We start from the raw sequence: 12,047 nt of genomic DNA on the forward strand, positions 1-12,047 counted from the left end.
GAATATTCGAAACCTCCTTGTTCACACACATCTCCAACCCATTATTGAGTGCACATATCTCTGCCTTGTTATTGGTAGCTATTCCCATCAATCCCATAATTGCAATAATCATTTTTCCCGAATCATCCCTCAAAATAGCGCCGAACCCTGCCTTACTCGGATTTCCTTTGCTAGCTCCATTTAAATTCAACTTAAGCCAACCTGGGGTTGGTTCCCGACATCTTACTCCCTTCCTCTTAGATTGTTTATTAATGATGTTGCAGATGACTAGATCCTTCAAACCCCATTTCTCTTCCATCATTTTGTCCCATTTGGAGTAAATCTTCACCCGTTTCCCTAGAATATTCCCTTTCACCACTTCAACAATTAAATATTCCTTCAAAAAGTCCTCGTCTCTAAAAATACTCCTATTTATTTCTTTGCATATCCGCCAAGCTACCATGGAAGGACTAGTCACCTGGATAAGTCTCCCCATTTTGAATGCTTACTCTCTGTCGGCCAGGAAAGCAAGAATTCCATTAACGTCCTATTCCTAGCCGATCTCCATTCTAACGTTTCCATCAACTGGTCCCAACATCTCACCACCAACGGACACCAAAAAAAGAGATGTTCAGCGGTTTCCTCATTCCCTCTACATAGGTAACAGATATTAGGACCTTAAATTCCCATCTCTCCTGTACCGCCTTGAACTTCTAACACCCACTCCTTATCCTCAATACAATCAATTAATGCTTTCACCCCATTCCACGAGTCTCTCTAGAACCGAGCCTTCTTTCCATTACCAATTTTACAGGACAGATGATTCAAGATTACTCTTCATCTTTCCCAGATGAACCTCCAAATCGTCAAACCTGATTCAGAGTTGGCCAAGGTAAAATTCCTTTCCAAGTCCTTCTAGTCTAAATATTTTTCCCTCATAAACTTGCACCAAGGTTTTTGAGGAAACATATAGTTTCCAAGCCAATTTGGCTCCCAAAGCCAGGTTCTATAGATCCATTTTCCTAAGTCGCGCTCCTCTTTCTTCCTTCACGATACACGCCGTATCCTAGTTTATTAGCATAACTCTCCTAGAATCCTTCAATCCTTCCCATAAGTTCACTTCTTTAACAACCCGTCCAACGTGCCAATGGACCGCACGATGAGCCTAAAACATGTAATGCTATAGATTGGGATCGTTGATAAAAAACATTTTATCATTTGAATCGTACCAGCCTATGAAAGCCACTTTTTCTTCCATGATTCCGCTTTAGATTGACAATTATTGATGATCTCCTCCTATAGCAACCTATTACTTCGATCGATGAACAAGGGAACTCCCAAATATATCGAAGGGAATGATTCTGTTTGGAATTCCAATATTTTTTCAATCTTGTTTTGATTCCTTTGGCTAGTGTTAACAAGGAACACCTGTGACTTATTTTTATTCATGATTTGAATCGATGCCTCCACATACTCATCCAAAGTTTCCTTAATCACTACCACTTCCTGATCTGAAGCCTCCCAAAATAAGATCGTATCATCAACAAATTGTGAATGCGAGATTGGCTCCAGGTCTCTGTGAACCCCGACTCCCTTGCAAAATCCCATCATACAGTTCTTCTTAATGTTCCTGCCCAAAGATTCTACCATTAGAAAAAATAAGGAGGGAGATAAAGGGTCTCCTTGTCTCAATCCATTGGTGTCTCTAAAGAAACCACATGTATAACCATTGACCAACACTAAGAAATGGGTTGATGAGATGGATTGTCGCATACAATCTAGCCATCTGCCGTGAAAACCAAATTTATCTAGGACCAAGAGGAGGAATTCCCAATTAACCTAGTCAGACACCTTGCTCATGTATAGTTCTACCACCATCCCTTTCATATTCTCTCTTCCCATAGAGTGAAGAGTTTTCGAGACCAGGATGATACTATCGATGATTTCTCTGCCAGGGGTAAATCCGTGTTGTTCCTCCGAAATGATTTAATGTAAAATATTCTTGATCCTCAAAGCCATGGCCTTTGAGATGACTTTGTAAATAGAGTTACACAGAGAAATAGGTCTGTAATCCACTATCATCTCACAATTATACCTTTGGGGTATAAGAAAAATTATTGCGATGTTGATTTCTCTGACCAGTCTCCTCTTCTTCCTAAACTCTTCCACCATCATCCATATGTCCTCCCACCTGAAGTCCCAACATTTTTGATATACTTTTTCTATAAAGGCATCGAGGCCTGGCACTTTATTAGGGTGAAGAAAGAATGCCGCCTCCTTGACTTCCTCCAGAGAGAAAGGCATATGCAAAGCTTCATTTTCTTCCTGGGATATGACTTGGTCTATTACTTTTAATACGTTATCCCTATATCTAACATCACCGCCTATGAAAGAACCAAGTGGGTTTTCAAAATGTTGAACTGCAACCTTCTCAATATCATCTCCTGCTAAACAACACTGACCATTATCATCCTTGATTGCTTCAATCTTATTGATCAATCTCATAGCCTTCACCGATGAGTGAAAGAACTTTGTATTTAAGTCCCTAGGTGAAATACACATCTTCCTGGATTTGTTGCGCCAATAAATCTCCTCCCTAGCCAATACCTCCGATAGACATCCCTTCAATTCCTTTTCTTTTTTATATTCATCATTGGTCATCCCAAAGAGAATTACCTTCTCATTAAGAGAAGCAAGCTCCTCCTCTAACCTCAAATTATTTTAAAAAATATTCCTAAACGATTCTACATTCCACCTCCTACTTTTATCCTTAAGAAAATGTAAACGTTTAACAAAACAGAAGCTGGACATACCTTTGAATTTATTACTTTCGTCCCACCAACTTTTTAAACTAGATTGGAATTGCCCATCTCGTCACCACATACTTTGGAATTTAAAATTCCTAGAGGACTGTGACTTGCGTACCTCAAGTTCTAACTAAATAGGGAAGTGATCGGATATAGAAATCGACAGAATGTTCGTCACCAAGGAGAATTGGCCTTCCATCCATTTCTGGCCCACGAAGAACCGCTCTAATCTCTCCGAAATGTTGGTGAAGTTCAATCTCCTATTCATCCATGTATATTGGCCATTTTTAGGAAAAACTTCAATCACTTCGTTCTCTGCTACAAAACTTTTAAAGTCTTCCATTATTCTGTTGGTCTTCCTCAGACCACCATTTTTTTTCATTCAGGTCCAGAATAGCATTAAAGTCTCCTGCAACAACTAGCCAGACCTTGCCAATGATTCTAATTCTCTCTGATAGTTCCTTCCAAACTCTCACCTTACCCTCTATTTTAGTCGGTCCATATACATTGATCAAAGAAAACTCCGAATTACAAGCAATAAGTTTCACTCTACAAATCATCTAATAGTCAGATGTTTCTCTAGGGGTAATCCTAACCACATGAGGATTCCATAAGATTCCCAAACCACTCGCATAGCCCTTAGCTTCTCGGAAAAAACCTTCCCATCTAGAGTAGTAATGCAAGAAACTAAGCGCCTTGTCCAAATTCAGCTTGGTTTCTTGGAGCAGAATTACGTCATTAGAGGATTTCTCTAACGAATGCCTAACCAAGCGTTTCTTGTCAAGAGTTGAAAGGCCCTTGATTCCAAGTGAGAATTCTCATTGTCCTCCAATGGAGGATTTACCTCCCTTGGATCTTCTCAAAAAGTTGACCACACCGATGATTCCTTTCTCCTTAGCCCCGTCCTCTCATTTTTGCTTGTTACTCCTCCTCCCTCTATTACCTTTGGTTCTCCCCAATAGAGCATTAGTCGATTGGTTAATGGATATCGGGTCGATAATGTCCAAGAAATCTTCATCATCAAATTCCTCTACCAACCTCACATCATATTCCACTTCCGTGTCTGACAGGCCCGTTTGAGCCTCCTGAGATTTGCCAGGGGCCTTATCTTGCTCAATGATCCTATTTGTGGGGGAAATTTCATCGTGATTTTAAATTTCCCTGTTCTACTCCCTCTTCTTTTCTCCATTCGCTTCTTTGATGACCAGAGCCCTTGACGGGATTATTGACTCATTTCTTGGTGTCGTAATTGCCTTCTCAATCATCTCATGACTCCCGTTCTTCATAAGTCATCTCTTAGCCGACCCAACAAATATTTTGCAATTTTCTCTCATGTGAGACCTACTTCCACATCTTTCACAAAGGCACTTGTCGACTTCCACTTCAATTTTCTGCATCCATATCCTACCGTTCGATGTCAATCAAATCTTTGGGGGAACCCTTCTAACTTCAACGATTTTGATTCTGAATACAAATAAGAGTCATTTTCCACCAACCTCTCATCTATTTATAGTGTCCCCAAAGTTCTACCTATTTTCTCCATGCTACTTTCTCCCCAATATTCGATCCGTAAATTATATAGCCAAATCCAAATAGGGCAGTCATACGGGGCCAATGGCACTGGGTCGAAATTTGGAAACCACGATTGCATATATAAAGGATAATTTTTGACAATCCAATTACCATGGTGAAGGGTCTCCTCTTTCTCTTCCACCTCTGCAAAAATAACAATGAAGAATCCCCTTGGTATGAATTAAGCCACTACCTTGGCTTTCCAATTCTCCTTAATCCAATATTTAATCTGCCTTCTCTCGTATCTAGATCGTACTACCCTTCGGATAACCACTAGTTCCACCCATAGTTCTATATTTTCTTCAATATCATCTGACATATTAATCTCGACCAAGTCTGCTTCCACTTCCCTCCGCATTTTTCGACTTGATCCCACCAGTTTCTCCTCCGCGAACATTTCTTGCGGATCCACCATTATTCCAGAACGGTTCTCTCAGACTCTCCCTCATCCTCTCCGCTATATAAATATCCCAATCTCCATTCCTTGTTATAATATCTTGTCATTTAATTTCACACATTATTAATGTTTATATATAAAGATCACGTTTCTAAACGAAAATTTTAATTAAAAAAGGAATTATAATTTTAAAAAAAAAATCTAATAAAATAGATTAAAAATTTTAATTTCTTAATTTTAATATTTTGAAAAATTTGATATTTATCTATAATTTAATTTTGAAAGAAAAAATATATTTTATATTAAAAATGAAGAATTTTTTTGTTTGTAAATTTTCTCTATGGTTTTAAAATTGAGGTTCAAAAAATAAATTTCAAGCTAAATATTAGGGAAGAATTATTTCGATAACTCCTAAGATTATGATTTTCTATTTTATGTAAGTTTTTCTTATATTATAGCTTTGTACATAAATTTAAAAGCTTAATGCTTTATATCTATACAATATTATATATTTATATTTTATTACACATCCCTTCCATTTTACTATTAAAAATGGTCCCAATAAACCTCTCACCAGAAGAGTAAATTTGGGTGATGTTAATGTCTCAGTCCATTGCCAATTCCTCTAATGAGAATAAAAATTTGTTTTAAGAGCGTATTGTTTAAATTTTAAAACCTGACCTTTTCTATAGAAGGGAATGGTTATCTAGCTCTTAGAATGCACCAAATATCTATTATGATGTATTTATCATGTACAAACGATAATAATGTCTTAATGTATTCTAGAGACTAAGACTGGGTCCCATGGAGGGGGGCTACCTAAAACATAGAGCTGGAGCTGCTAAGATTTTTTAGGAATATTTTAAAGTTGGCGGTCCCATAAATTTTGTTTTGCACTTCAGCTTAAAAATTTAAGATCGTAAATTTAAGGATGCTATGAACTTTGTAGTTGAGATCAACTTAAGTTTAAACTGCTGCAAATTGGTGGTAAATAAATTTAATTATTTTCCTAAAATTTATATGATTGACAAATGACATAATATATTCCTAAGCTCGTGGAGCTCTATTTTTTAGGAAAAGATTCTAAAACCTCTGGGCTGATATGGCAGAATTCATCATGAGATACATCACCCTGGATGGTAGATGTGCTAGCATTTTCTCACATCATTTTAATATCTTAAACCATTTTAGGCACGGTATATTGATTTCTATTCCCTTTTATTTGGTTTCGTCCTTGGGGAATAGTTTAGTTAAACATTTTGAAAACCAGGATAACCCTATGATTCATGAAGGGCTTATCTTGTTGATTATGGAATACGCCCAAGATCATGAAGTGAAACCCTCCCCCATTGATAAAACCCACATTTCCTCCTCTAACCCTGATGTGCAGTTGGTTTCTGATACAAAGATGCATGAGGATGACAGTCGTACTGCCATGGATTGGCGTGATAGCAAAGATATGGAGCACCCTGAGTATAGACCAAAGAAATAAGGGGAGCTTATGGTGACCCTGGGAACTAACGGTAGCAGGAAAATCAATCCTCCAAGGTGGGCGACAAGTAAGTTCAAATCTGGTAGCAGGAAAATGCAAGACCTGGAGCCACCCACCAAAAGGAAAATGAAACTAACCAAACCTAGTGGGTCCAAAGTCCTAGACCATGAGATTAGGTTGGACATCCCTATCAATGTGGATGATGAGAAACATGGGTTTGAGAACAAACAAAATTAAGGTAAGATAAAGGAGGAGAGGGTGATGGGAAATTCCCTATTGGAGGCTACTAGAAGTCAGGAGATCTGTTGGAAGTGGGTGGAGAAGGAAATTGGATCCCTAAAAGATGGTATTAAAGGAATTGTTGAGACTTTCACGGAATCCCTTGGGCCCAATAAAACTGAGAAGATCATGAGTATGATCCAGAAAATTTCTCAAGATGTGGAAACTATGAAGGTTCACCAAGAGCACAGAATTGAGAAGATGGAAGAGGATGCGAGTGAGATCAAAGAAAACCTGAACAATTTGGTGGAAATCAGTAGGCAGATGATGAACAACAGTGCTGATGGTTTGGAAAAAAATAATTCCATGATAACTGATTATAGAACCAGGACCAACACCAGTGAGCCTCCCTTGGGGGAAAAGCAGAAAAAGATTGCATCAGAGGGTGGAAAGAGTGCTACTGGTGGGAAGACTAGCTCGGGTCCTTGCACTAGAACCAGGAGCCGAACCCAGGGCCAGTGAACCTCCAGATTCATCATGGAGGATTTGGAGAAAATCAATAAGAGGATTATTTAGAAAAATGCTAAATTGATTCACTCTCTTAGTTGAGTGCTTTGCCTTGTTTTTTGGTTTAGCTGGTTTTTTTTTTTTGGCTTTTTGTCTGTGTGGGGTTTGTACCTTGTTTTGCTTAGTTTTTCGGTCGGGTTGGCTGCTGGCCTTGGTCTGTAATAATTTGGGTTTCAGGTCCCTGTAAAACTTGTTTATCTTTATAAAAAAAATTACCCAAAAAGTAAGGCAATCCCATTGGTTAAAGGATTAAAAAGGATGGTGCAAAGTGATAAATTTGGTTTTTAGTTGTTGTGTGGCTTTGCTCATATTGTTGACAGTAATATCATGCCTATCAAAAGTTGTGCCGAAGTCCTTGGTTATGCTCAGGCTACTAGTCAAGTCATTCATTCGATTCCTATGCCTACATCCTTGTCTAGTGTGCTCATATTTACATCTTCTATCATAGTGTTCCACCTCCGTACTCTTAACCTCAACCTTCATACAACAATGTTACTCCTCCATCACAATCCAATATGTCCAATTTCAATGCATCCACTGAAGCAACCATCAATAACTTAGCTCAAACTGTTTCATTCCTACAACAACAGTTGGCTTCCATTACCCAATCCAAGTTTAATGTGCCCACATTTAATGTAGCGAGCCCATTATTTGATGGCATTGTCTATGTTGTCCCTCCTAAAAATGTGGAAGTCTCTCAATTAGAGCTTTATAATGGAAAAAGTGATCCCTTGAATCATATGAAAATATTTCAAACTTTATGTAGTGACTTTCCTCACGATCAAAGACTTATAATGGTGAATCTAGACGTGATGTTTGGAGAAGTTATTAATGGTAATTGATGTTTAGTCGAGTTTGAATTGGCAAATGTTGATTCAACCCCCGTCTTAATATAGCGTGTTCCATTTGGGTGGATAGTAGTAGAATACGATGGTGGAGGAAAGGTTGGTTGAGAGAATTGGATTTTTTCTTGGAGGAGGGATGGAGATTAAGATGATGTATTAGAAAAATGAGAATTAATATTGAAGATGAGAGATGAAACTGGATTTAGGATTGAAACTGGAAAAATAGGATGATGGATAAAATCTTGGTTAAGATAGATAGATAATTATTCAGAGGAGGGAATATAGATTAACGCGATTGATTGGAAATGAACTTTTTATTTAGAAGGATGGATGAAAGGTTGGTTGTGAATGTTAACTCATCTTCCTTAATCAAATCTTCCTCATTTTAGAAACATAATCTTCTTCATACGTTAACTCATTTCCATCTTAGATATTGCTTCTTCTTTCATTAGTTAACTCAATCTTTAAAATAGGACCTTTATGTGCCCATTTATCCATCATGTAAATAAATAATTTATTATTATCCTCTCACAGACTCAAAATGGAAAAAAATCATTTTGTAGTTGAGTTGATTCAATGTCATCATTCTTATCCTTATCATCTATTGATTTTTTATTATAAAACTATAAATAAGATCCTTTCCCCACCCTTTTAGAATCACATTTTATGCAAATTCATTTTATGACATATGTTATGATGTGAGGATCAAGCATCCACATACTTTCAAGGTGAACAACATCAACGCATCTTTCTTTCTGAGATTTGTAATGATATTGGTAAATAGGATTTATATTTAATTTCTTTTTTATGTTTTTGAGTATTTGTATTTCTTATTTTCCAATTTCCACGCAATAAAAGTTCCAAGAAAAATAAAGGAGAAGTTGGGTGCTCGTATCCAAAAACAACATAGAATGAAAAGGATAAGAACAAAATTATCTCAGTTGAGGAGGAAGAGGAAGAGGTGAAGAAATTTAAGCACAATACTTGCAACAAAAGTTTCATAGAGAGTCAGAAGGGATAAAATATAAAAAATAAAAACTATGGAAAAAAAAAGGGCCAATAATAAGAAAATGGAAAATATCAAAGCTTAGACACATAAGAAGAAAGATAAAAATAAATCCATATTTTTCCTTGTATAGATCACTTTATAGACTAGGAAAATCATTGGAAGTAGCACAGCTATATAGAATATTTTTTGTAGAGAATGAAAGATCGTTATCCAAGTCATATTGGACTTCATTGGGAGTAGTAATTATGTAATGGTAGATATAATATAGGAATTTTTGAAGGAAATGATTGACACCATTAAGGAAAAAGGAGAGAAGGCAACACAACTATTGGATAACATTTGGACAAGTGCCTTCAGAATTAAACTTGTTCCTAAGTAATAGATCACAAAAAGAGATCTATAAAAAAAGGAGCTTATGTATAAGTAGATAGTAGATACTCTTTGTTCTTAAAATGATGAGGCCAAGCAAAGAGTGAGAAGTGAGACCATGGAGTCCACTAAAAGGCCCATGCTAGCCTACTAGCTAAGAGAAGAGTGTCGTGGTAGAAGAAGATAATATAAACAAAACGTAATATATTGTTTATGGTATAATAGGAATAAGTATAGATGAATTAGTCAAGGAGATCTAGGATGACACTACACAAACAGAGGATATAAATATAATACAGATTGTGATATCAAGACCTAGATGAACAAACAATACAAACAAAAAATAAATAAATAAAGGAGGAACATAATTGAAAGAGATAAACAAACGTTACAAGATATATTGCATGATAAATGAGAGGATAAAAAAATAGAGGATCTAGAACACAGGTCGCGCACGAGAGTTACTATTAGAAGCGATGTTAAGCAAAAACGAGCGGACGAGAGTTACAACACAGGTCGCGCACTTCACATAAAAGAACGCCCTCGGGTAACAAGTGGTAGTTGTTAACACAAAACAGCAGTCGTTTACGAGGAGAATGACATGCATGAAGTGCGAGAACTTTAAAAGACAATCCAAGAAACGCATTAAATCTAATTTTAGCTCTAAATGCACGAGGAAAAAGCATAAAAATAGATAAATATGTATCTCGCAAAACCGTGCACTATATAAAATTCCAGTGGCATGCAAAAAGCCTGTTGCTACTGAATGACAACCATGAAAGTTTTGTATGCAGCAGATTCAGATTGAGCTATATATTGTCCCAGAAGCGAGGGAAACATTAATAGAGCATTTGGTTCAGTCGGTGATTTCAATAGAGCAGTTGATTCCAAGCATGGCGTCCTACAGAAGTGGTCTCTTGTGCGCAATCATGTTTGTAGCAATTCATGGAGGCTGGGCTCAGACTTCCGATACAATTAGTAATGCCTGCAGTAATGCCTTATATACACACTTTTGCGTTTCAAAATTGTCCAAAGCTTCTGGGGCTTTGGAGGCAGATTTAACCCAGCTTTCTGTTATTGCAGTCCGTTTGTCTAGTGAAGTAGCGAAACCTGTTTCTAGGTTTATAGAAAAGCTCAAAAAAAGAAATCCCAATGTCTCGGCTCTTGAAGACTGCTCAGATCTGTTGAAGGATACAAGGGAACAGCTTCATGATTCACAGTCAGAACTAAAGCAATTGTCTAATGTCAATTTCATGGAATATGTAGAAGATGTGCTCACAAGGCTGAGTGGTGTGGAGACTAATCAGGATACATGTTTGAGTGGGTTGAAAGAAAGCAATGTTCCTGCAACCTTGGTTTCCAGTGTAAAAGATAATACAGATAATCTGACCATGTTGATTAGTGATGCTCTAGCTGTTGTTAGCACTCTTCGGCAACAGGGACACATTTGACTACTTTAGAAAACAGCTAAACATATTGGCTGTTGGCTTGTGAGGAGGGATATATATAGCAGATAACACATATTTGGTGTTCAAGCTTCATCTTTGGTTACTTCTTTTGTTTGTGAGATACATCATTGTGCTATTTAGATACCATTTTTGGTAACATACAAATGGAATGTTTGTGATTCAAGAAATGTTTTAAATGTTGTTATTGTGTTTGATTTTAGAAATATATTTGTAAGATATATTATTGAATTTTAATTTGTTTTGAACATTTATCTTATAGTTTGTATGAATTATTTTCTTTTTCTGATGTTTTATAATGGAATTTAGATTCTTTTATATTTCATGATAAGTATAATTTTAATAAATTAACTACGATCAATGAAAAAGAAATTACTAATGAAATGCTTGAAAATCTTGCAGTAAGTATGGTGTACCCTGCATCACTGAGTATTGAAATATTGAAATAAATTAAATTAAATGATGAATTATATTTATATTATAAATTAATCGAAAGATTATAATTTTTCAAGAGAGTGATCTGGATACTCATTCTTAAAAACACAAAATTTACTGGCATCTATATAATACAGTTTTTCCAATAAATCAATATATTTACTACAGTTTTCACTTGTCTGTAATTTTCAAATAAATTTTCACTTTTATCAAAAAAGACTTAATGGAATGCGGATCACCTAATGTAACTGACATTATCCTCAGATAATGTAACTGCCATCTTAATGAATTGTACCAACGGTGACGTGGAAGACCAACTGGTTCATCTTCATCATCGTCTCTTTAAAATCGCTCCTATCTATGTTAGAATAATTGCTACTATTTCATTTTCTTCAGCTGCAGGTTTGGACACTTGCTTTCCGTTCCTCCAAGCGAGCTCTTGGACTTACACCAAATAGGCAACGACATTTTGCTATGAAGATCAGTTAATGCAAGAACCCTCTCGCCTCTCTCAGTATAGTAGTTTCAAAACTGATAGGATATATTTGTAATTGAATATGCATCCTCTTCATTTGCACGGGCAAATAACTCTACGACTAAACACAACCTATAAATTCAACCTTAATCTAACCCTAATTGAACCCTAACTCTTATTCAACTATGATCCTAATTGGATTCTAGCATGAATCTTAACCCCAATAAAACTTTGCTTCCAATTTAACCTTAACCCTAATTGAACTCTTATACGAACCCTAACTATAATTAAACCCTTTCCACAATCAAATCCCATCTCTAATTAATTATAACATTAATCCTTAACCCTAATCTCTCTACTTTAATGTTGATCCTAAACTCAACTCTAACCATACATTTGAACCCTAACTACAACT

At 36.4% G+C, this 12,047-nt stretch overlaps 1 protein-coding gene across 1 annotated transcript; it reads left to right on the top strand.

Annotated features, from left to right (window-relative positions):
• The first annotated feature begins 10,149 nt into the window (after positions 1–10,149).
• Positions 10,150–10,707, top strand: LOC131871650 (pectinesterase inhibitor 4-like). The gene has a single exon (XM_059215989.1). It carries the CDS (start codon positions 10,150–10,152, stop codon positions 10,705–10,707), a length of 558 nt encoding a protein of 185 aa, XP_059071972.1.
• The last annotated feature ends 1,340 nt before the right edge of the window (positions 10,708–12,047 follow it).

Source organism: Cryptomeria japonica, unplaced genomic scaffold (genome assembly GCF_030272615.1).
Source record: "Cryptomeria japonica unplaced genomic scaffold, Sugi_1.0 HiC_scaffold_436, whole genome shotgun sequence".
NCBI lineage: Eukaryota > Viridiplantae > Streptophyta > Pinopsida > Cupressales > Cupressaceae > Cryptomeria > Cryptomeria japonica.

Bases quoted from the DNA above. Each gene is read 5' to 3' on its own strand.
- LOC131871650 (XM_059215989.1), top strand. From the start codon at position 10,150: ATGGCGTCCTACAGAAGTGGTCTCTTGTGCGCAATCATGTTTGTAGCA.